This window comes from Carassius auratus, chromosome 5, assembly GCF_003368295.1.
Source record: "Carassius auratus strain Wakin chromosome 5, ASM336829v1, whole genome shotgun sequence".
Lineage (NCBI taxonomy): Eukaryota > Metazoa > Chordata > Actinopteri > Cypriniformes > Cyprinidae > Carassius > Carassius auratus.
Window position 1 is genome coordinate 25356172 of NC_039247.1, and position 27085 is coordinate 25383256.

Genomic DNA, 27085 nt, shown 5'->3' on the forward strand with positions numbered 1-27085 from the left:
ATCATTAAGGAGTGGCAGAACAGTTGGGATACAGGAAACACAGGGTGACATCTCTATATATTACAGCAAAATGTGGGTACAGGAAGGATAGCCAGAAGAAACAATAAAGAGGAGAACATTTTTACAAGGCTAAGGGTAGGACAGGCTTAATAAAACTTTGCACTTAATAAATAAGCACCCTTCAGGAGTGTGTGATCACTGCCAAATAGAGGAGTCAGTCGAGCATGTAATTCTTCACTGTCAAAAATTCTATAGAGAGCGGGAAGTATTAAGGGAGGAAAGTAGAAAGTTTGATCAGGAAGAATTAAGTTTAAATGTTTTTGATATTGAATTAGGGAAGTTATTCTGTTATTTGAGAGAAACTGGATTGATAAATAGAATTTAGGGGCAGGAAATATTTTTAGTATTATTACTATTATTAGCTGTATTTATTTTTTACTCAAGGGAAGGAAAACTCTGGCCCACACTCCAACAAAGTAGGTGGCGGTAATGCACCATAATGCTGGTTGCGACCTACAGTCTATGGTTGCGACCCAGTAAACGAAACAAACAGGAAGAAGTTTTAAGGTGGAACGTATAGCGTCAAAAAGAAGCTTAACTCAGCCTCGTCCTACAGAATTTGAAAGTGTTTGGTGAGTAACGTTTGTATTCTGTTTGGTTGATGCTTTGAGATTTACGTTGACCGTAGTGTGCCAAATTAAAATCACGCTGCTTGTAGTTAAGCAGTGTGTGCGGGTGCTGGAGTCAGTTGAGGCTTCTCGCGGGGAGAGTCAGGAAACTGACGTTACCTAACATTAGATACATTGCTTTCAGCTGCTAAGTTAGTTGATTTTTTTTGGAATCGATTTAAGATTGCTGTTGTGGTAGTTATATAGACACTTGATGAATATCTGTTGGTTTTGATAATTAATAACGTTAAATGTTTTAGTGGCTGTAACTCGGCAACATATTTCAAGATCAAAGTGTAACTGCAGCCTACAAGGCCAACACTAGATATGACTTTGGACAAAGACGAAATTTTCTGACTTAAATTGAATCATGTTGTTGGTAAGTTTTTTGAAAACGTTGGAAAAAGTCAGTCTCATGTTGTGCTGATCATACTTCCCCCCGCTTCCCACAGTTTAAAACAATGCTGTTTAATAAATCCATTTGAATTGAAGTTTTATTGACTAAAAGCAAATTGTAATGGGTAGAAATGTACAGCTTAGGATATGTAGGCAACATTTTCTAAATCTGCACTTTCTTTATATAATTCTGAGATTTAGAATAGGTCTATATGGAAACCATTATTAAATTGCCTCATCAAATAGACTTAAATTAAAAAGGGTTTGTGTTTGGCATTGAAAGGGATAGTTTATTTATTTATATTTAATATTTACAGATGCTTGTTTTGCTCAAAACATCTAGGACTTTTGTGAAGCACACAGTGTGATTATTTTACAGGATGTTCAAACTACTCTTTTACACAGTTGATTATTTTGATAATTGGTCTTTAAGATTATTACAATCATTAATTGACTAACTATTGATTCTTTCGCCAATTAATCATTAGGCTTTGTTCTATTATTCAACTTTTATAATTTGTTAAATTGATTTACACATATTCTAACTAATAAATACAAAAAGTAATCATGTCAGTTTTTAAAAAATTGAAATTGTTACTATTGTACAATTATAGGTTTATTTATTTTTTACATTACAAATAATGATACTACAGAGAGACGTTCTCATTCACCATTTAATTAACTGTATTGAAAATTGACTGACTGACGCATCATTTTATCACCTTTTGTAAATTATATGGATATGGCGCGAAGTAAAGGTAAATAAGACATTTTATTTTTTGATAAATTATTTACAGCAGTAGCTTAAAACACATTATAGTGTGATTTGAAATCACCAATGAAGTATGACATGTCATGTCATGAGTGCATGTGTCAGACTAAGTGACATGACATTCAGCCAAGTATGGTGACCCATACTCAGAATTCGTGCTCTGCATTTAACCCATCCGAAGTGCAAAGCTCATCAAAGTGAACGGACACACACACACACTATGAACACACACCCAGAGCAGTGGGCAGCCATTTCTGCTGCGGCGCCTGGGGAGCAGTTGGGGGTATTGCCAACCCAAGACTCGAACCCACAACCCTAGGGTTAGGAGTCAAACTCTCTAACCACTAGGCCACGACTTCCCTCGGCATATATATATAGAGAGAGAGCAACCGGGACTTCTAACGGCAGCTTTTGGTTATTCTATTGTATTCATTGTAACTGAAAGAGACACTGGCTACGTTTACATGCACCCAAATAATCCATTTGTAAACGGATTGAAAAACGTTCATATAAACACTTTAATCGATCTGATTAAACTCGATATGAATGAAATTTCGATCTGATTAAATGGGGTGGTTTATTCCTCTTCTAATACGATTGAGCGTGCATGTAAACAGTCCATCGGATTGAACCATGAAACTGAAAGGACTGCCCATGTCCAATGACGCAGAAATAACGTAATGACGCATTGAACGAGCAGCTCTTCCTTTTGAATAAAGTGTTGTATAAATGCATGTCCTGTCATTTATAAAACCCTCATGTCACTCGGCAACTGTGAAGTGGAGCAGGCCAGCCTTGTTTTGGATCATCCACAGGCAACCCGTTTTGGGCATGGGGAAGGGCCTTCTTTTTCGTGATAAATATGAGCAGCACAGCAGTTTGTTTATTTATCCATAAAGGTGTATTCTGCTGTTAAAAACAAATAAAGAATCCATGTAGGAGAGTGGTTATTATGTGCAAACCGTGAGAAACTCAATAAGAAACTCCATATATTATCTATATGTCACTTTAACTTTTCACTTTCACTATTTGAGCAGTGTGCTCATGTCTAAAAAAAAAAAGTATATAATTAGTGTTTGTACTTTGAATTATTATTATTATTTAAAATAATCTTGTCGGTAAATGGTTAATAATCGGTTAAGGAGCATCGGTTAAGAAAAATAACCGAAATTAACATCCCTAGTCAGTAATGTCACAGTGCAAAGAATATAGAATAATAGTTACTGTATAATAAGTAACGCTGTATATGCTTCCGAAAGTCGGACTCCAAATTTCATTCTAAGAATTATTTTGAGGTTATTATATATATATATATATATATATATATATATATATATATATATATATATATATATATATATATATATATATATATATAGGTCAAAATTAACTGATAGAGTTTGCTGCATTCATGCGCACTCGGAAACCGGTGACTGTGAATGAATCAGCAGAGTTTGAACAAGCTTTTGTAATCGTTGCATCTTTCTCAGACGTTTCCAAATGTCGAAATTGGGTTGCGCATCTATCTGTGCATGATGGTGTCCAGTGGCCGTTGTAGCAGTATGGAGGCATAACTGATAATCGATCACAACTCCTAGGTTTCTGGCTGTCCCGGAAGGAGTTATGTTTGATGAACCTAGCTGTATAGAGCAGTTGTGATCTCTGCAATACTTAAAAATATTCAGTTTTATGTTATGACAACCTTGTCCTGAGGTTGTTTTGGCACAGTTCCACCTAGTGGTCTGGAGATATGAAAAATGTTTGACTTCACATTCCAACCCTCTACGCACACCTTGGCAATATAATCTCCATTGGCTAGTAAATTTTTTTGTTTACTCGCCAGACTGATATACTATTTTACAAACACACATACATACATACATACATACATACATACACACACACACACACACACACACACACACACACACATATATATATATATCAGGGTTTCCGTTGTCCGGTAATTGCCGGACATTGGCCGAAAAAAAATGAAATGTCCGACAAAATTAAATCTCTCCGGTCAAATTGTCCGAATAAAATTGCCTAATAATCCCACCCCCCCTAACACAATCTGAATTTGAGAATAAGCCTAAAATGTATAAAGCAAAAATACACCGAACTTTGGCTATGTTATGAAGGAACAGGCTCGTTTGAAAGTTATTAAACATTATTACATGGCTTGGTTGAATTCCAATGTGGAATGCAGTCTGTTATTTCTTGATATCAGACCGCTGCGAAGCACTAGCGGCGCCAGGATTTTGATTGTAGGTGGGCCTCCAGGAAACTGGATGGGCCAGTTAAAATAAGCCAAAAAAAAAAATAAATAAATAAAAACGGGTTCCCCTTTCATCTCCGTTTCAGCGCTTTTCTGGGCAGTGAAGACAGCGACTCAGTAGCCTACCTGAATTTAATGTGTAATTAGCATAGGTAAAAAAAAAAAAAAAAATCGTTTTAAATTGTTAAAAAGACATTTCAAGCTTTCTTAAGATATATTTCATGTCTGTGAGGCCTACGCTGAGTTTCGTTAAATTAGGATGAGATGCACTCCAGTTCACTAGCAATGCAAGTGGCCGCGAGGGCGCCTGCATCATTAGGCCTGTCGTCTGCTATATTTGCTTCTTATGTATTAAATCCAGGCAATTGGTTGATAAAAAAAATTATTAAAATTAAGATACAATTTATACAAAACGAAAATTCACTTCAAAAAAGTATTTCTACTAAACAAAACTTAATTAAGTGGTCAAAATCATGTCTGACCCGCTCCATGTCTCTCGATATTGCGCATCTTATCTTACTCGTGCGGTTCACTTTTCATAATCAACATAAATTAAAAAATAACATTATAATATTTTAACAAATATTAAACTAAATAAGCTTATTTAATGGCTACAACATGTATAGTAGACCTAGAATCTCTATTTGTACAAATTGCTGCACACTCATTTCATTCTGAATTTTGCACACATAAGTTGAAAGGCATTTGTTTGTGCATGCATGTAAAACATATCTGCAACTTTTATCAAGTTCACTGATAATTATGCGTGCATTTATGAATTATTATCTTAATCTATAATGAAACAAGGACGAAACATATGCTTTGTTTGTTTAGAATGGAATGGATCGCAAATAGATCCGAATGAAGAAATGAACCATAGTAGAAAATGTTTTTTTTTTCGTCTATTTGAAAGTTAGGCTAATAAACATGTTGCATTCGGCGGCCTGATTATGTCATTTTTTACGTTACATAGCCTGCCTCCAGTTTTCCTCACATTGACTAATTAAGAGGCGATACTTGACCGGCATATCATCAAAATGTCCGGTCACTTTGACCGGCACCATTTTTTTCTAGCGGAAACTCTGAGAGATATATATATATATATATATGTATAATATACAAATTATATTGTAATATATGGACATCCAGAAGCCTAGGAGTTGTGATCAATGATCAGTTAAGCCTCCATACTGCTACAACGACCCGATTCCAATCAGCTTGTAAAATGGCACAGCTTCTTAAATCTTAGCTTCTTAATCAGTCAGTCAAGCATTATATTATTGTATTAAGCACTATTTAATGATAGAACTTTAGTAATTAGAACTGAAACTTGATAACCATGTATGAATGCATATTCGTCATTTTAACTGAACTTAAAGGGTTAGTTAATTGAAAAATCATAATTATGTTATTAATAACTCACCCTCATGTCGTTCCAAACCTGTAAGACCTCCATTTATCTTTGGAACACTGTTTAAGATATTTTAGATTTTGTCAGAATAAAATCTAAGAATTTATTAGCCAATGGCTAACAATAGACATGATTTAGTCGCCCAGAGTAAAATTTAGTTGCATATGCGAGTGATTCACTCGCAATGTAGAGAGTTGCATTCTGGTCCTACTCCATTTCAAAGTCGAAACCTACATTTTTATGTTATTGAATATCATCTTTAACTCAAAAATATTTCATAAAATGGAAGTTAAAATATTTGTAAATGCAGTTTTTTTTTATTTTTATTTTTTTAATGTTGATTTTAAACAAAGGTGTTAAAAACATGTCTGTCGTTATTCTGCTAAATTGTTCTCATTTTTACAGATGATCAGCACAGTGGGCCCTGTTGGTAAATGGAAGGCAATGGCACGTCCATCTTTACCATCCTCATTGGACTCCACATTACCTGGAATATCTCGAGAAGTGCTGTCTGTGTCCATGGAACCAAAATATCAATGTCAGCAGTGCAAAGATATTCTTAGAAAACCTTTCCAAGCACAGTGTGGACATCGCTTCTGTGTGTTCTGTTTCAAACAACTCACCAGGTACCCAGGAAAATCCTCTGCCTCTTACTCTGCATTAATTGCCACCCTCTCCATGGACATTTCCAGTCCCTTTAATCCACCACTGCACTGTAGCTAGATGGAAAAATATCTTCCTTCTGCTTGATGTTGATCCACTCTTTCGCCTCTTAATCCGAAGGGTTGTTCTTCAATCTGGATATACTTCACTTACCTCTGTGGATATATTCTAGGATATTTTCAGTCTTTGGTGAGCTTTACCTTGGTGCCAGTCATTTGGTTATATTTTTGTCAACTTTAGTGATTTTATACTATACAACAATGAATCAGAATGAATATGAAGTTAATCCATAGAAAGCAATAGTTTGTCATGGTAATCTTTAATCAAAATCTGAAAATGTTCTTCCAATGTGGAAAGTCGTTCGTTCTCTGATATCATTTTGACAGCTTGTGCAGAGTATCCTTAACCACTCCCGTCCAACCATCAGTTTGCTGCGAGTGAGAGAAGGAGAGATGGAGCACTGAAATAAATCCTAGCCCTCTATTCAATATTTCTGTTTCAGTTAGAAAAATGCCTCCCTTTTGTGGAATCATTGTTGGTCTTCTTTGATGAATAGCATTTCTAATTTTAGTTGTTTTTTTTTTAAATTCATTGTTCAGTTCCACTCCACTTGCCAGTTAATTCAGACTCAGGCGTGTTTGTTCAAAAACCTCATCCTACGATAATTTGCTCAATCGCCTATATGTCTATAATCTGCTATAGTCAGAATTTCAAGGCAGAAAAAAGCCATGAACGCACAAACTTCAGTTCATGACTGAAATGCCAAGAAAAATGAGGCGCTCTGTAGATGGCCCATAAAGCATCCATGTGAGGTTGAGACTAGCTATTTTTTTAATATGATAATCTCCCCCTTATGGTGAGCAAGATTGCTATGAAAATTGTTAGTACAGACTTGTCTGTATATTGATATGACAAATATCAGTGATTTAAAATGTTAAAATCTGTATTATAACAAAATATCTATGATTCTTCATTGTCGGCCAAAGTAAGTATTTAAAATATGACAGATGCGTCTGACTATATATGAACTAGCTGTTTTAAACATTATTTTTATATTTAACGTTAGTTAAATAGTATAATAGTATGTCTGAAAGTATTTTTTTTTCTTTGATTATTTCGATAACTAAATATTTATGCTATGACAAGAACAAAGGGTCTCTTATCATATCACCCAACCATATCACCCAACACTACAATATATATGGATTTTTTTATTTTTATGACCCGCCCCAACCAGCCTTGCAAATAAAGTGACAATTTATTTACCCGTCCCAACCCGGGGTCTGCGGCGGGGATGGAGCTTAACTTTTTTGTCCACCGCCCACTGTGGGCAGCTGCTTTCTTGTTTTTAATCGACAATGTGTAACTGCATGTGAAAATTAATACTACAAGATCTACAATATTTAAGCAGTTTATTTAATCTCAAGTCTCAATGAAATACTAACATTTTCTATTTCAGTGATGCTCAAAAATGGCAGCTTACTAGGTTTTGAAACAGCCGACTCTTGCTGAAGTAACTCATTCTCTCAGCTCCGTAGCCCAACTGATGATACACTGCACTGAACTTTTTTTAATGAACAGAAACATTTTTGCGATATTCTAAACAGTTTTCGTACGCATTAATAATGTTGTATTTAATTCCAAAGGAAAGGATTCACCAGTATAAGTGTTTTTATTTTTATTTAATTTTTTATTTTGGTGTATTTATTTATTTTTGTGGTTGAGGGAACACGTGGGGAAAAGTCCCCTGTTCAACACTGTATCACTGAAAATAATCTTTGCTCGCAAACATTTATGCCGTTTACTGGCAATGAAAAGCATCCCCCAGACAGCAGTTATTAGACACGCGACCAATAATACTGTTTGTTAGTTTGCTTTTTATGCCGTTAAAAACAATAAGATAAACACAAACTGTCAATATAATCTAAAATGTTGCAGAATGTCGGAGGAGAATGAACTTGACAGAGACATGACAGTATATTGAAATTTGTGCGCCATAACAAATTCAACTCTTCACGCGATCTTGTATATCATGAGCGCGTGCTTTAAAACGAACTGTAAATAACCAACAAATATATCCCTCTACCAGTGGCACTAACTTCAGCTGCAAACACTGTACTGGGCACTACGCCGCCATTTCGAGTCCAGTTTTCACTGCCTTTCTCCACGGAACTGCTTCGGATGATATTAAACTTTATTGCCTGTTGTACACACACCAGATATGGAAATTAACTTTTTTTGTCAAACAGCCGGGTGAAACCGTATGCTATTTTTATTTATCCGCCACGGTGGCCGGTAGGTGAAATGAGTTTACCCGCAACAACACAAACTCACCTGCATTTGGCTTGTGGCAGGTGCTAATTTCTATCCCTGACTCCGCGGGTTGTCTCACTAGTGCACACAGTGTTGCCTTGCACTTGCGTGCTAGTGACAGAAACGAAGAGACAGCTTGCTGTCCTGCTTTTGGACACCAGTGGAGCTATGTGGTGACACATAAAAGGTTTAACCAAACCCGGTGAGCAGACAACACACGAGAAAACCTGACGATGAAACCAAAAAGGAAGAAGAGACAAAGGAAAACAAAAGACTTTTCAACGAAAAGTGCAAGTCAGGTCGAGAATGGCTGCTATATGATATGAGAGTATATTCACAACAATAAAAATGTGGCTAGTAAAAATGCTTTTTGGCTAGTTGGAAAACCACTAGCCACATTTGCTAGTGAGCAAAAAAGTTCATGTCAAGCCCTGGTTACTACCATGGAAGAATTTTAACAGTCATTTACATGTGGCTAAGGTAAAAGTCAGTTTACATACAGCCTTTGAAGTAGTTTTTTTTTTTTTTTTTTTTTTATATAAGTCAGCCAGTATGGATTCTTTTAGTGCTGACATCATAATTACGTCACAGTGTTAGCTGGAGGCAAAACAAAGGGATAACTGGAGGTCAGTACAGGCGTCTATAGATTTATGTTCTCAGTTTCTATTTACTATACACACTCAGATCTGATGGGTGTGTCGGGCCACTCCTCCATCATTCATCATTCATCCATTGAGTTGAGTGTGTATGAATCGGCTAATCTGGTTTCTTCGGAACTGCTTCGGAAATTAACTTTTTGTCCACCAGCCGGGTGAAACGGTATGCTATTTTTATTTACCCGCCACAACACAAAATCACCTGCATTTGCCTGGTGGCGGGTCCTAATTTCCATCCCTGGCCTATAGGATGTAGTCTAAAATGAGAAGATAAAATTTAGTGTAATGTAGATTAGTAATGCGAGTAAATCCTTCTCAAAATCTTGCCAACATTTCTTGCAATAACTTTATCCTTTGTTTCACCTTTATGTATTATTGCACACATGCTGCTTTTACATCAATCTTTCCATTATCAAAGCACTACTTTCTTGTTGCAAATTAACCTTGAAAGCAGCTTTCTTTGAGAAAACTTAATTAATAGCCCTCAGGTAAGAGAAGGCTGTATGTTAATGCTTTCCCGAAATTGTGGTCTTTATAGTTTGATCTTATCTTTTTTTCACCATACTCCCCATTGAAGGCTGCACTGTTAAAGTTTTAAAAGTCGTTTCTCTTTATCAGCTCAGGGCCCATACCCTGCGAAGCCTGTCGTGCTGAGGGTATATTTGAAGAGACCGTGTCAGTGCTCAATATTGAAGTGGTAAGTGAAAGGTTATTCTGTTCTCTTCTTGTTTATAAATGTGAAGCTGGTTCAAAGCAATCTATAAGAATTAAAGCCCTATATAAATAAAGGAGACTTGACTATACTTAATCTTGTAATTCTATCATTGTTTTTTTTCCTGGTAACTCCTATTCAGTATATACATGTACATGCACTGGTGTAATGTTTAGCAGTAACTGGAATATAAAAGGTACTCATTAATGAAGATAATTCCATGGACTTTGACTTCCCTTTTAGGCATTTCCTGATAATGCCGCACGAAGAGAAATTGATAGCTTGCCTGCAAAATGTCCAAATGAAGGATGTAGTTGGTCTGGAACACTGAAAGAGTATGAGGTAAGAACATTATTCACTTGGCTTGTCATACCCTTCTTAAAATGTTTTACATTTTCAAGTTAAAACAAATTTCTAACCCAGCAGTTAAGCAGAAAGGCTGATGAAATATAGCTCGTCAGTTTAAAAAAAACCATCCGCCCACACTACTGAGAACGAAAGTGAGAACTGGGGGATGGGTGGAAAGTCCCAAGGCTGACTGGAAAGTACCCAGCTGTTACAACATATCCTCTATATGAAAAAAGAAAAGAAAAATAAGCTCTTCAAAAGTTTATTATCTTCCACCCCTCTGATGGAAGATAATTAACTTTTGAAGAGCTTATTTTTCAGCTTTTTTTTTTTTGCATTGCATTGCAAAATTGGTAATCTGGTTTCAGTATTTAAAGGCATTCAGCAGCTGGTGGTTATAGTGTTATAATTGTATGTGGTTGTGTAGATTAGAGTAATGCTTAAAAGTTATTTATTTATAAACTGTGAACCAAGATATTTTGATAGCTGACAAATACTCCTGTAAAGTTTCTGTTCTGACTTTCAGTCTTGTTTCTGAAAACCTGAAACCCTTTCAAGTTTAACTTTGTCTTGGGTTTCTTTTTTCTTTCTTTTCTTCTGTTTAGCTGGTAAAAAGTATTAGCATGACAGAATTCTGAATCATCAACCCTATCTCGGAGTCAGTGTTGATTCATCTGATGTGAACACATGTTGATTAAAGAAATGAATCAAGAAATTCCCCTAAAGTCTCACCACGTTCTTAAAGGGGGGGGTGAAATGCTATTTCATGCATACTGAGTTTTTTACACTGTTAAAGAGTTGGATTCCCATGCTAAACATTGACAAAGTTTCAAAAATTAAGTTGTACGTTTGAAGGAGTATTTTTGTTCCAAAAAAACCTCTTCCGGTTTGTCACAAGTTCGGAAAGTTTTTTTCTAGTATGGGTCTGTGTGACGTTAAATGGAGCGGAATTTCCTTATATGGGTCCTAAGGCACTTCTGCCGGAAGAGCGCGCGCTCCCATAGAGCACAGCACTGAGAGGCTAAGCACAGACAATCACTGATCAGAGCGAGAGCGTCGCGAAATGTTACAAAAGAAGAGTGTTTTTGGTTGCCAGGGCAAGACAACCCTGCACAGATTACCAAAAGAGAAACAGCATTAAGGGACCAGTGGATGGAGTTTATTTTTACAGAGCATCAAGGAGTTGTGCAAGTGTTTTTGTTTGTTCCCTGCATTTCGAAGATGCTTGTTTTACAAACAAGGCCCAGTTTGACGATGGATTTGCACATCGTTTATTTCTTAAGGATAATGCAGTCCCAACGAAAAAGGGTCACAATCGTGTGTTGGAACCGCATGCGGTGAGGAAAGCTGCTTCAAATATCTCTGTGTTGTAAACTTATCTATCAGCGCTTGTAAGCACATCAAGTAAACAACATGTGATGTTGTCATCAAACTGCACTTTCCACATGTACAGCGTAAAAAAAAAAAAAAAAAAAAAAAGACGACATAAAGTGGAACTTAGTCATTTTCCAAAACCGCTAAGCAAATATATACAGTTTCAGTACATACCACATAGAGACGCCTTTGCTGATGCTGCTCTTGATAAATTTCAGCCTCTGGATCTGTGTCACAGCTTCCAAACGCTCTCAACGCAAAAGCTTACTGGCGCTCGTGATTCTTTAGCCCTGCCCACACGTCAACGCCTCTAGGCGCTCATATTTTTCCGGGAAAAATCGGTACAGACTATCTTTCTCTTATAAATATAATAAAAATAAAGACTTTTTGGAGTTATGAAGGATGCAGTACTACTCTATAGGTACTCAAGATTAACAGGATATTGAGTGAAAACGAGCATTTCACCCCCCCTTTAAAATATTTATCTTGGATCAGTTGCTCCACTTGCTTGATGCTGATCTTCTTTTTCTGAGTAACAGATATATCTGCCATGATATTTCCCATACCCTACCTGTTTTAAGACTCTCACACTGCATTGACAGATGCAGACAAACGGTAACAGACACGTTTGTCAGGTTTTGCCTGATCAGTGTGTTACCCTTGTCCAGGTCTGGATGGAGAATTCAGAGGACTCTGGGCACAATGTTTTGTCGGCCCCCCTATACGCGCACAATCAAGGTTTTGAATTAAAGGGTACTATTTTTTGTAAACAGGAAAACAGAATTTACACTGACTGGTTTACAGCCTATGATCACAACCTCATGGACAGCAGCAATCTTTGCAATGTGTAATTATGCTATCTATACTTTTATACTGGCAGATACTATTTGATCCTCCGTATTTTTGTACATTAACAGGATGCAGTTATAACATAGGGCCTCATTCATGAAACTTGAATTAATTCAGAGTAATTTGCTGGTAAAACATATAAGTTGTACATTTGAAGGAGTATTTTTGTTCCCAAAATACTCCTTCCGGTTTGTCACAAGTTTCGTAAAGTTTTTTTTCGAGTATGGCTCTGTGTGACGTTAGATGGAGGGGAATTTCCTTATATGGGTCCTGTCGCACTTCTGCCGGAAGAGCGCACGCTCCCCTATAGCGAGGCTGAGCAGCACAGACATTTCACTGATCAGAGCGAGAGCGTCGCGAAAAGTCACAAAAGAAGTGTGTTTTTGGTTGCCAGGGCAAGACAACCCTGCACAGATTACCAAAAAAAAACCGCATTAAGGGACCAGTGGATGGAGTTTATTTTTACAGAGCATCAACGGAGTTGTGCAAGTGTTTTTGTTTGTTCCCTGCATTTCGAAGATGCTTGTTCACAAGGCCCAGTTTGACGACGGATTTGCGTATCGTTTATTTCTTAAGGATGATGCAATCCCAAGGAAAAAGGGTCACGATCGTGTGTTGGAACCGCAGGCGGTGAGTAAAGCTGCTTCAAATATCTCTGCCTCCTTGTTAGTGCGTCCCCTCCCATGCCAGAGACCCGGGTTCGAGCCCCGCTCGGAGCGAGTCGTTGCTGCTGCTGCTTTCGTTCAGTTTCAGCCTCTGGATCTGATTCTGGATCATAAATAAATGGCTGAATCTGACTGTAAGCCATGGTTTGTTTTGGATGATGGGTTTTCCCTCACGGTAATGTCACAGCTTCCACATGCTCTCAACACAAAAGCCTATTCGCGCTCGTGATTCTTTAGCTCCGCCCACACGTCACGCCTCCAGTCGGTCGTGTTTTTCCGGCAAAAATCGGTACAGACTATCTTTCTCTTATGAATATAATAAAACTAAAGACTTTTTGGATTTATGAAGGATGCAGTACTACTCTATATGTACTCAAGATTAACAGGATATTGAGTGAAAATTAGCATTTCACCCCCCCTTTAAGCTAAGGAAAAACCAGTCTCCTCTTGGCTTATATCGAATCCTCCAACATTCATCTTTACAAATCCTTGTTTTGTACTTCTAATTAGTGACCATTGTTTGGTTTTGATCTATCCCCTGCACTTCCGCGTTCATCACTTCTGTGCAGCGCATTTGCAAAGCTGACCTCCATACGTCATCCGCCCGGAACTGCTTCCATGTACAACCGTGAGCGTAAGCTACATTAAAGGGATTACGTTTAGAATATGGATATTTTTCTTACAAAAACACATTGATTCACTATAGGAGGCCATTGTTCAACTCACAGAGCCGTGTGAGGCACTTTTTATTTAACTTCTTTTGGAATGATGCATGCAACAACCGCTGATGCTGGGTACATGCCAAAAGATTTTTATAAGACATAAGCCCTATTAGGAAGGGACTAGTTTTACAGGGGGTCGTTAGAGAAATGTGTTTCACAGACGTACTTGGTGATTTTAATCCCGTCCGAATCTGCCACGTCTGTGTTTTGCTCACACAACCTCTGTGATAATTCCAGAGCAAATTACCTACTATTTTTCAGCATACTCAATGATCCTCTGAGAAAACGAATCAAGTCCGAATGCGAAAGTCTGTGATTGCCGGTGATATTTTATTTCACAACGCGTTTCCTTGTGTGTTTTGGCCAACGTGAATTACCGTAGATGCTCTTACCGCGCGCATGTTTGAGATATTTGCTTACCGGCAAAGAAATAATAATAAAAATAATAAAATCAAGCGCAAGATCACTTAAACTGCTATTGTAATATCAGCATCAAGATTACTTGCACTCAGTTACGTACTTTATGAAAATTAAACATACGGTAGGTTTAGCCTACTACACAAAAAACAAAAACAAAACAAAAAGGAAAACAAGTTCAACTAAAGGAACCACACATTAACATGGTTTTGCTATACTAGCCATTTAGTATTTGTGTAATTATACTAATGGCAATCATTCTGAATGAATGCAATGCATGCATACAGAGTGCGCGATCTCTAACGCCCATATGCACAAATAAGACCCTCCCATTAATAAAAACTAAGATATTATTCCCGTCCCAATTGGTACATAAAAATCGCATACGTCAGGTGGTAAGAATCGAAACTCAAATGTAGTTTAGAAAACTAGTCCCATCTGAATAGGGCTTTATATGACTATCATGACGAACCTATGTGATTGACGTCATCACCATTTCCGTATGTCTGTGTGAGTGTTAAGTGTTGTTATATTTAGCTATGGACGTTTGCAACTCTACAATTCATACATTTAGTAATATCATGCCAGTTCAATTTCTTTGTTTACTGTTAGTTCTTGCTGAAGGGTAATAAATCACAAGGAGTCTAATGGTTTTTACAGGCAGTTTATTGGTCATTTAAATGATACAGCTTTGTGGTATTGTTTGTACTTACCCGTTGATTTCAGCTCTGCTGCTCTGCTCTGCTCGTTCCGGTAGCGCGCGTAACCCGGAACGCGCTTATAATAGCAGCGGTCATACCATTTTTCACAACTGGGGGGAGATAACCTAGGTTGGGATTGTGATGTTTGTTTTGTTTAATGTATGTTTGTAACATTATTTTGCTTAAGCTGCACTAACCACATTTATTTGGTTAAGTAAGATGAGGTTGTTTTAAGGTCATTGATGTAATAATTATTGAAACAAAGGTTCCCCTGTGCAAATGGTGCTTTCCATTTCTGTTAGGCGGGAAGTTTGTGTATTTAAGCAGAATGCTCCTTATTGAAAGGAGGGTTTTGGTGGTTTGCTCTGTTACTAGAGTACAACATTATGTTCTATTGTTGATAGAGAACTGTTTAAGCAATTTTCCTTTGTGTTTAATATGCAAAAGTTTTAGTGCTGCTTCATTAGCATTCAGCCAGATAATCTTTTGGTGTGTACCCAGCATGAGTGACATTAAACAGCTGGAAAGATATGTGAAAATATGTAATGTAACTCAGACCGGATTCGTCTGAAAGAAAAAAAAAATTCATATACACCTAGGATGACTTGAGGGTGATTCATTTATGGGCTAATTTCCATTTTTGGGTGAGCTAACCCTTTAACGTGTCCACCAGAGCATTTTCGTACAACGAACATTACTATAGAAGAAAATGTCATCAGCATGAGCTAGTGGTGAACAAAAATAGCATAATGAATCACACAGTTTGTATGTGCGCTGGAAAAAATGTCGAAGTGGCAAAAGAGGAAGGGATAAGAGCTTGAAGTAAGCGGTTTTATGTTTTAGTGCCATGTCGCGTTGATTTCATATCGCATCTTTATTGGCTAGTCAGTAGACGTGAGTCATTGCAGCAAACACACTGTGCAATGATTTCCTGCGTAGAAGACAAACTTTAGAATTCATGAAAATGTTTGTATAATTTATTGTATCGTAGCGAAGAGTACATAACTATTTAACTTTGGGTAAAAACACAGACTATATAAAAAAAATGGAAGTAGGATCAAACAACAGCGTGTTTAGGCACCAATCAAATGCAGCAGGCATTTACCTCCAAAAGCAATGGCCGCTTTTATTGTGTTTCATCTGCTCGCTTTGCATTGCAAATAATTTATTATTTATGAAAATTATTATATTCAGTGGCTTTTCCTTCTTTTCTTAGTGATATTCAGTGTGGGTTTACCAGGAAGTAATAATTTTTGTTCACTTTGACTTGTTGGACGGAAACTGCTTCTTAGTAAATGTTCTATGCGATAATACAATTTTGCGCACAAGTTAAGTTTGTAACTTTGATGGAAAACCAGCTAGTGTTTGATGGGTTAGGGAATGTGATGTACTGTACGTCATCTATCAGTGCAGTGTTAATTTGCCTTACCTACACTGTTTTGTATAATGTTTGAATGATTAGACTGAACGTTTGCACAAAGACACACCAGCAGAAGTCCCATAACCTTTGATTTAGACAACTGAGAATGACCACAAAAAATATAGAGACAGTGAACTTTAAAACTTTATACTGGTTCTCTGTAATATTTGTGGCATTTCTTCTTGCTACTTAAATTGTCTTATATATTAATTTGTTTATATGAACATGTATATTTAGTATACACACACACACACACACACACACACACATATATATATACATAAATAAATTGACTAGTACATTTAAATTAATCCTAGTAAGTCAGAAAAGCAGGTCTGGAACTGCATAAATGTGGGTAAACAATTAAATATTTATTTTTATTTATTATTTTATGAATTGTCCCTTTAAGTAGTGTTGCAGTTTACCCCAGTTCACCCTACATCTCATGGAATTCTGAAACCATGCAAATTATTTTGCAGACATACTTGTTATGTCTTGTGACGGTCATGTCATGGAAATTTCCAATGCTAATCTGAAAATGGCAGTTTGAATAACCTCCACTTATTCATATTATATAATACAATACTGTAGTACTAGAACAGTACTACAGTTTAGTAAAAACCAATATCACTCAAGTTTTCTTCACTGTGATTTGTTCTGATGAGTGGTTGGTAATGTCCAAAGCTAGTCGTGTGACTGTAGGTTCTGCTGTTAAGCACTTTTTTTTTGGCTAACACAAAGTTCTTGAATCACATGGCGTATTCAAAGGGATCCTTAGTATGCACATTCTGCTTTTTTATTTTTTGTTATTATGGTGCATTATAAGTACTTTTGACTCCTCCTGAGGCCATTATACAAAACTTTTCCATGACTATTGACTATGTACTTTTTAATGATGTTCATTTTAATTCCATGATGGCGTGGTTTAGTTCCAGTGGTTTAATTTGTTTCACCCAGTGATGTCTTGTGACCATTTTAGTTATTTTAAAACGGGAAAGGAATACATATGCATCTAATGGAAATGAAGGACATGAACTACTGCTATGAAAAGCTCTTCACATTCTCAATATAATTGTGAATGGGGCACAATTTAGGAATCGACTCCTACACAACAGTACACTTAACTGTGGTATTAATCCATTAAACATATCATTTGAGCGAAACATTTACAGATACTTTTTTTCTTCACTAGGCTCAACATGAAGGTCGTTGTGACTTTGAACGTATAAAATGTGAAGCATGTCAAGCACTCATCTTGTCAAGTGAGAAAGATCGCCACAATGAGCGGGAATGTGAGGCCAGAACCCTGAACTGCAAATACTGCAAGGTCACATTCAACTTTAAAGAAATTAAGGTAATCCACATCCTAGAAGTGGTGTATCTTTAAAAAAAAAATTTCTATTGAGTGGTTTATAGTTTGTGTACTTGTTTTTGCTGTGTCAAGTAGAGCTGTGGAATAAAACCGTTATTACAATAAAATAATAGATTTTTTTTTAAAAAATGTTATTAAATGGACATCATACATATTAATGTGTTGTTTTATTTTAAATAAATTACTCCTACTATAGTCTTTAAATAAATAAAAATTGCTCATGTCCTTGGGTCTAAAAAGCACTTGCGCCTAAGGTTTCCATTTCATTTTTTACAAAAAGAAAATGCAAGAATGCAAAACCGAGTGTGGGAAGAGAGCTATGAAGTGCAATAAGCCAATAAGTGTAATATAATCTTACACATGTAATCTGATGTGATAACTTTTTTTACATTTACAGGTCCTGTATTATTTCTTACTCTTACAATTAAAAATGTAAATCACTGTTTATTAATTAGGTTTTTTTCCTTGTATTTGTTCTACTGTTTGTTATTTGCATCTTCATACTTTTTTGATTTATCAAAAAGATAAAATAAACATTACTATATTATTATTATTATTATTATTAATAAAATAATTGGAGGAAAAGATGCGCCCTGATTCATCGAAAACTGCTTTATAATAAAATTGTTAGCTTTTGAATAGTCATCGAATCAAATAGTGTTATGAGGCAAGTAAAGATTCCCGCCTCTAGTGTCAACAGACGCAAGCTATGGAAATATTTAATTTCACTAGCTTGCTATTAGGGTGAACGGTAATTCATTATTATTATTATTTTTTTATTAACTCCTCCATGAAAGCATTGCATAATAAATAATATAATGTGGCTGGATTCTTGATGGAATTTTCTTACAGGATAGTTCAACTGAAATTAATAATTCTCATAATTTACTTTCAACAGTAAAATTATGAATGATGAATTGAATGAAATGGGTGAGCAAAGTAGTTGTTGATATCATATAATCTCTGCTGATTCTTCTTACTTCATTATTCTTTTGTCACAGGCTCATGATGAAATATGTCAGAAATTTCCCATGCAGTGCAAAGACTGTGGTAAAAAGAAAATCCCCAGAGAAAAGGTTGGTCTGCATTCTCAGCCACATCGTTTCTGTTTGAATTACAGTATTTCTCAGTATGAATGCAAACACTCTGGTAAAAAAAAAAATAAAATAAAAAAAATATCTTGAAAAAAAATAATCTCTTGAAAACGTTTTTTTTTTTTTTTTTCACACGATGCTTCATTCACACAATTCTTCTAATCATGTGTTGTCATAATCCTGTGTTGAGTTTTTTTCTCTGACTTTCTCCTATGTTTTTTTTTTTTTTCAGTTTCAAGAGCACATCAAGTCTTGTGCAAAGTCTAAATCGGCGTGCCAGTTCAGAGAAATTGGCTGCAGGGCAGTGGTGTGTATTTATTGCTCATGAATGTAGTTCTATTCAGAATAGCTGTTAAATTCTTTTAGTCGTTCTGAAATTCTTCATAACTTTCAAAAGCCTTGAAATAATTTTGTCACGACTACCGGTAGTTATTTTTGTTAGAACTACTGCATCTATTTGAGTCTTGCAGTTTGCACTTTGTTTTCCACGTGGCTTTAAAATAGAACCAAATTATATAAATAGTTTGGGGTGTGGGTTAGAAAAGTCCCAAACATTTGGTCCCAAACACATTGGTAGGCTTTAAATGTGTACAGTCCTGTCATTTGTGTACTTGCAAAGGCTGGTTACTCATTGGGGAAAATGTGTTGCAGACAAAAGTAAAAAAACCAACAAAAAAAACCTTGTAATTTTCATAATTTCATACTGTTTCTGAGATCACAGCTGGTAAGTTAAAATGAGTCATCTACCCTTGAAGTCTTTAAGGGAAGTTAAATATTTTCCCCAGTGCACGTTTAGTTTGTTGCCCTCTACTGGTCAGAGAATAAACTGGCACAAATAAAGAGTAGCAATAACATACCCCTCTGAAATAAAACTCACAACTCAGCTTACATCAATATCAGTTAGATCATAGAAGAGGAGGTGGTCACATCCATGGTACCTGTACCTGTAACAATCACAAAATTATTTGTATATGTACAGTTACTTGAAGTCCTATGGTTTATGGTCTATGGTTTTAGAGCCTATCCTTTTTTCGTGGTTATCACTGGACAATAGTGCCTTGTTCAACTGAAATATTAATTTATTTTATGATTAAAAAATTAATTTAAAGATCTTTTAACAGTAGGATACCTTTGTAAAGGCAGTGCTTCGGGATGTGCGGTTGTGCTTCATGCGACGCTAGTTCGACTCCCAGCTTGGGGACCTTTCGTGATGCGATAAATATTTAAATATATTCTAATTAAAATAGTAAATGTTCCTACGCCGTTTGGAAATGTGGAAATCGATTTAAGTAATTTCCAGAATTTATGGAAAACGGCAACTGCAACACTGCTATTGTATAACACTGCTATGGAGTTTACACTCATTTACTTCACACACTCGTTATTGCGCAGTAATTTTTATGTGAAATATCATGCTTTCCTTTCTATCACTGGTTCCTGCGCAGTTTGGAAAAGTATGAAATAAGTAATTTGCAGGTCTGGAAAAGTATGGGAAAAAGAGTAGGGATTATGTTCTAAATGTTAAATTAATGACTTCTAAAAATAAATGTATCATACAAGCAGAGAGATTTCATGACAAACATTTAGTAATCCTTTGAACATGACTGGATTCAAGGCACACATTTTCATTATGCAGAGTCTTTGAGTCTTTTTTGAAAATTCACTGAACAAATGTGTGTGTGTGTGTGTGTGTGTGTGTGTGTGTGCCACATAAACCAGCAAAAATAAAAGAAGCTAATGTACAGGCCTAGTAGAAAATACATATGTTAAGAAGTTGATTATTAGCCAACACTTGACAGAGAGCTGGTTCTGTTTTTTGAGAGACCGTTATCTGTTTTACATTTTGAATCATATCTGTGCCTTTCTGAATAAGGTACAACATTTATCACTAGGACAGTTTTATACACTGTTCAAACAATGATTTAGTGACAACTGCAAATGACTTCTACATTAACAGCCTGACAGTGAAGGACTTCTACTACCTGCATCATTTCAGTCGTTTCGTAGACATTACCAATGGCAGTATTGTAAACTACAGCCTATATTTCTGACTACAACGATATCAGACATTGTTGCTAACACTATCGCAAATTATAGCCCCAATCATAAATTATCCAGTGGTAACCAAACATATATCAACAAAGTATTTTTAACATCAAATAAATGCTTTTACATAATTTTATGTAACCCTTCTTAATATTAAAATATATGTATTTTTCTTGTGCATAGGTTGACAATAGTAAGCAGCAGGATCATGAGCAGACCAGTGTGATGGAACACATGCGTCTCTTGCTGTCTGTGCTGTCCTCTCTGCGTCTGCCGGCCGGAGATTGGCAGGACGATTCTGGACTAGGATTGTATCGCGGACCTGAAGACGCACCTCCGGTGGGGGCTCATGCTGTTAACCATAATGCAGGAAGAGGAGGCAGTCCGGGTGTACAGCAGAAAGTCTCAGCATTGGAGAACATAGTGTGTGTGTTGAACAGGGAGGTGGAGCGATCGGCCCTCACCCTGGAGGCACTATCCCGTCAACATCGGCTAGACCAGGAAAAGATAGAGAACTTGGCAAACAAGGTACTACGCACACTTTGCAGGAAATTATACACCTAAATAGCTCAGATTAAACGCTCGTTAAATTGGATTTATAGGATTTTTTTTCTTTTGGACAGCAGAGATGGTTATGATGCTCTGCTGTGTGTCAGAGCATGATGCGAGGCTCTTACCTGGCAGGTAACGCATTATGACGTATTGACCGATCTTGTTTTATGATACTGTATGCTGGTGGAACATTTTACTTCAGGGGATAGTTTACACACATTTCTCTCATCTTTTACTCTCCCCCCCTTGTAGTTCACAATTTAGTTTTTTTTTCTCACATGGAACACAAAGAAATTCTGAAAAACTTTTTAATAAAACAAAAGTAAAGGGGGGCAGATCTACAAAAATGACTAAAAGTAATATACAGTGATAAGTGGTCTATTCAACTTCTTTATGTTTGTGTGTCTAATGACTGAAATTTAAATCAATCACTGAAAACCTTGTTTTTAAAATAAATGTTTAATATTCAAACTTCCCTTTCAGAGAAATGTGCAACAAAGGGACATTAGATTAGTAATCCTTAAGATACTACTATGAACACTTTATATGTATAGCGTACTGCCCCAGTAACAAGGTATAACCCCCAAAGGTGTAATTTTTGCACTGATGTCACGTTCGGGCAGGACACAGTTCTGTGTTTTCCACAGAGGGAAAGTTAGGGTGGGGGTTAAGTGACGACAGTGTTTTTATCTTTGGGTAAACCATCCTTCTGATTTAATAGCTTTGAAACTCAGAGTTTGAAAAAAAAAAACAGTCATTAGCAAGATTTGCTTTTGTTCGCTGTTGCTTGTGAAACACGAACGTGAGTTTTTCCTCATCCAGCAGAAGAGCCTCCGCTGTCTCTGCCATCAGCCTTTATTCACATGGGATATAAAGTGAAGACCATCCAAGACTTTCTGATAATTGATCAGTTGATCGAGTTCGAGTACTTTAACCTGTTAAATGTCACCCCGTCCCGTGACGCCTACGTTGACTATACTATATTACAATCAAATTTAATCTAATCTTGACAAACTATATATCGTTGGAAAGGTCTAAGACTCCCAAATATGTATTAAACCAATATTTTTTGTTAAAAATTATGTAGGAAAAGTAATCGATCAATTTATGACAAGAGTGCACCCTAAGAAATCTACATTACAAAAGGAGCTTTGACCTTTGTTTAAAAAAAAAGACTTCCTTGTTGCCTTTTTCTCTATCACATTTTAGAAATCATCAGAAGTTATATATCACTTGAAAACATAAAATCTCAAAATTCATCCTTCAAAACCCATTTTAAAATCAGACATTGCATTACCATGTAAATGGCACATCAAAATCATGTTACAAAATGTTTTCAGTCATGAATTATAAAAATTTAGGTTTGTATCATGCACATTCAAGTCTATCTTCAAAAACATGAGTGACAGTTAACAGGTTAAACAAAAATTATGAGAGAAATTGTCCTTTAAATAAATTATTCGGCCAATAAATAAAAATTTGTTGAGAATTTGCTCTCACTTATGTCATCCAAGTTGTAAATGATTTAAATCTTCATCTGAACAGATTTTGAGAAATTTTTATTTACGTCACTTGCTCACCAGTGAATCCTTTGCAGTAAATGACACTTTTTCCTTTTAATGACAACTTAAATGTATAATTATCATTGAACCATAGACACCACTGGACAAAAGATAATTTGTCAATACCAGTGTCACAAACTTTAAGTCTCAGACAAAAATAATAAAGGTATTGTGTAGATGTATCATTTAAATGTTAGTGTATGATTATTACAACAACGTTACATTTTGGCAGTTTCATAACCCTGTTTCTCATCTGTGTTTGGTGACTCTTGAAGGTGCGACAGCTGGAACGGATTTTAACCACGCGAGATCTACAGTTAGCCGAATCAGAGCAGTCCTTGCGGGAGCTGCAGTTTTGTACATATGATGGAGTTTTCATTTGGAAAATAGCAGACTTCTCTCGTCGCAGACAAGATGCAGTCGGGGGCCGGGCACCTGCCATGTTCTCACCTGGTAAGGTTAAGATCAGATTAAAGACTGTTGCAGGTTTGGTTGGGTTGAATTGATACTTAAGCCCCCTATTCAGCATATAAGAAATATTTCTAAAGGGTCTTGTAACAATGAAGACTGGAGTAATGGCTGATGAAAATTCAACTTTGCCATCAAGAATAAATGATATTTCTATATATTAAAATAGAAGACATTTTAAATTGTAGTAATATTTAACAATTTATTGTTTTAATAAGAGATTTTTTAGTATATTACCCTCTCCAACTTTTCAGCGTGTTAATTAAAACTGTTGATTAAAACTAATTCTCAATCTGAGAAGCAGTTTTACGTTTTTGGGAGTCTTGGGAATGATTTCTTCACATTCAGTGTTTGAAGCAGATTTTAGTAGCATATTAGCATTTTTGTCACCTTTGATAATATTTTTTCCCTGAGCCCTGGTTACATTTTGATCCATTTTTCTTCTGTTCTCTAGCGTTCTACTCCAGTAAATATGGGTATAAGATGTGTCTGAGACTATACCTGAATGGTGATGGCACAGGACGGGGCACGCATCTTTCTCTATTCTTTGTGGTCATGAGGGGCAAATATGATGCACTGCTGAAGTGGCCCTTTAGCCAGAAGGTAAATAACCTGATGCCATTTTCCGCTTTTATTTTTGGCTTTTATTTGTTCTCTCCTTTTGATCGTATCTTTAATTTAGGGATGTTATATCAGCTAAAGCATCACAATACCATTTGAGTTGTTTGGTTGCAAACTTTTATAGCATGGACTGAATGTTTAGTTGCACTCTACAGTTTATATAAATATGTTGTATTGAATTTTACATGTAGAATTGACTGTTAATGAGCAAGATTTTAAGAATGTTTTTTTTTTTTTTTCACTCCGAATTAAAGCCACAGTGCATTGTTCTTGGTTAAAATAGTTTTCGTGATAACTGTGGTCTGACTAATTTTATCATAAAATCAAATAAGTGAGGTGTTCCGTTTTTCCTAATCACCATATAACATTAAGTGCTGTGGAAAATAAATAAATCATAAACTCATCATTGCCAGAAGTCTCAATGGCTTCAATGGCCTGTTTAAAGGATTAAAAATGTAACTTTAAGTTTACTTTTATCTTGGAAGCTACGTTTGTACAGTGAGTAAACTGCCCGTATAATTACTAGAACCTCCTCCATTGAGCATATCACTCCAGTTCTCTACCATCTTCACTGGCTTCCATTGAAACATAGAGTAGATTATAAGATTTTACTTCATAATTGTGCACCACAATATCTCTCTGATTTGCTTCATATTTACATCCTGAAGCGTCCTCTCAGATCTTCTTCATCTGTTTCACTTGTTGTACCTTCTGCTCGTTTAGCCACTATGGGTCTAGGACATTTAGTTGTCCTGCTGCTAAACTCTGGAATTCTTTCCACAATCTATACGAGAAAGTGACTGACTACTTTAAAATCTAGTCTTAAAACTCATTTAAATTAGCTTTTCCTAACTATTTTAAACTATTTAATATCAATAATTGTTGTTCGTTTTATTGTTGTCTTGATTTTATCACCACTCAGCTTTACAGCATCCTTGAGTGCCCTGAAAGGCGCCTTTAAATAAAATGTATTATTATTATTATTATTATTATTATTATTATTATTAAAGAAAAGAATCGGCCCCCTTTAAAATAATCACATTCTGTTGCTTTGTAGCCTGAAATGAATGGACACCGTTTTTGTTCTATCCAGCTGTATGTATTCAGTGCAACTTATAACATCCAAGAATGTAGAGAATTTGTGATATTGTTGTCACATGCTCACAATGCCCGCTATTAGATATGAATTCCTGCAACCGCTTCAGAGTTGCTGTAGGCTTCTTGGTAGCCCCTCTGACAAAAATGCTTCAGGAAACTCTTTTCATGCAGAGCTAATCAAAATGACCACACAGTTGAATGTCTACTGGCTTTGTGTGCCATTTGTGAAGGTGATTAGCTACACCTGATTGAGTTAAGTCATTTTTAGAAGGGGGTGATTCTTTCCCAGCTCTTATTCTGTTGTTATTCTGTATGTTGGTGTTATATCTTTCATTTGGATGTTATAAGTTGCACTCAGCTGGATAAAACCATGTCCATCTTTATTTCAGGCTGCATAGCAACAAAATGTATTTTCTGTACCCACTCTACAGCATGTGTAGGGGACAGTAGAAGGGGAACACCCATCGTCGCCCATAAATCAAAGCACATGATAAGACAGTGGTAGGAGGAGAACATCTGAAAAACAATGGAATTTTGTCGCCTGTATTTGCACTACTCTGCAGTTCAGCTGCGCGTGACAAACACTGCCAGTGTGAAAACACATTGGGCGGATGCTGGTCCCACTGTGTATACAAACATCTCCTGTGCTGCCTCTGCTCTGCTTGCGCATCCAGTGTGAAGCGGGCATTACTCTTCTGTCATCTGATGTCCAGTATAACTTCAGGAACATGAGCTTGGCATAGCATGGATTGTAATTCCTGTCTCTTTCCTGTTCTTTCCTTCTAGGTGACATTGATGTTGTTGGACCAGAACAACAGAGAGCACATCATTGACGCCTTCAGGCCTGACGTGAGCTCCACATCCTTCCAGAGGCCCATCAGTGAAATGAACATAGCCAGCGGTTGCCCTCTCTTCTGCCCTCTCTCTAAGCTGGCAGGCAAAAGCTCATATCTTCGAGATGACACCATATTTATTAAAGCCATTGTCGACCTCACTGGCTTATAAAGCATTGGAATTATCCATGATAATAATTGATGATATTATTGTTATTATTGTTATATATTAGCTGCGGAAGCCAATTTAAATATTATACAATATAAATGATAATAACATTATATTTAGATGAACACACACATCGTGAACACATACCCGGAGCAGTGGTTGCACTATTTTGATTAAACTCTTAAATTATATGATATAATAATATTTAAAACACAATATATATTTATTATAGTATGCATTATATTATATCTATTAACGATACCTACTTTTAGTAATGTATGTAATGCATAAATTAGTGTTCCTGTGGCTCAGTGATAGAGTATTGTTAGCAGCGCAAAAGGTTGTGGGTTTGATTCCCAGGGAAAATGATGGGTAAAAAATTTTTAGCCTCAATGCACAGTGAGTCGCTTTGCATGAAAGCCTCTGCTAAATGCTTAAATTTAAATCTGAATAATTATTACATATGACATGTTCTGTGACCCGAAGCTTTAGCTATTTTATGCATATACTGTTCTTTTAGCGGGATTTTTCATGCTATTAAATATGTGAGATCTTAGGATTCGAAAAAAAAAAAAAAACATTATATGTAACTCTTATAAAATTCTGTGTTGTATCTTTACTATTTAGCTGTCATTTACTGATTTATATCTTATCTATCATTTATATAGCTGTTCAATCAAGCAACCAATTTTTTGTATATGTTTAGATCTAAAAATACTCTTTATTTTATTAGCATCCTTTTCGAGTACTAGAGTGCTGTAATACAATGCATGACATCATTGCTTTTTTGTGTGTGTGTGTAAGCACAGTTTCGGGTTCATGATCTAATAATTCCTAGGCTTATTCAATATTGTATTAACATCTTATTAACAGCTTATGTATTATGTTATTTTATCTTTATAAAA

The 27085-nt window shown here is 36.1% G+C and overlaps 1 protein-coding gene across 2 annotated transcripts; it reads left to right on the forward strand.

Annotated features, from left to right (window-relative positions):
- Positions 1 to 479: 479 nt before the first annotated feature.
- Positions 480 to 26758, forward strand: traf2b (Tnf receptor-associated factor 2b). 2 transcript variants are annotated; one of them, XM_026254571.1, is made up of 11 exons: positions 480 to 632; positions 5931 to 6151; positions 9776 to 9854; positions 10113 to 10211; positions 17558 to 17719; positions 18739 to 18813; positions 19064 to 19138; positions 21061 to 21405; positions 23267 to 23444; positions 23914 to 24062; positions 25965 to 26194. In XM_026254571.1, the coding sequence occupies exons 2-11, from the start codon at positions 5931 to 5933 to the stop codon at positions 26181 to 26183; spliced, it is 1602 nt and encodes a 533-aa protein (XP_026110356.1). In that variant the 5' UTR covers positions 480 to 632; the 3' UTR covers positions 26184 to 26194. The 2 variants fall into 2 exon arrangements, with proteins under 2 accessions (XP_026110356.1, XP_026110350.1); XM_026254565.1 differs by lacking the exon at positions 480 to 632 and adding an exon at positions 899 to 1047 and having other exon boundaries at positions 25965 to 26758.
- Positions 26759 to 27085: the final 327 nt, after the last annotated feature.

Excerpts from the sequence above, each read along its gene's own strand:
- traf2b (XM_026254565.1), top strand. Across the intron at positions 6,152-9,775 it reads TGTTTCAAACAACTCACCAG|CTCAGGGCCCATACCCTGCG; the intron begins GTACCCAGGAAA and ends TCTCTTTATCAG. Across the intron at positions 23,445-23,913 it reads ACCTGCCATGTTCTCACCTG|CGTTCTACTCCAGTAAATAT; the intron begins GTAAGGTTAAGA and ends TCTGTTCTCTAG.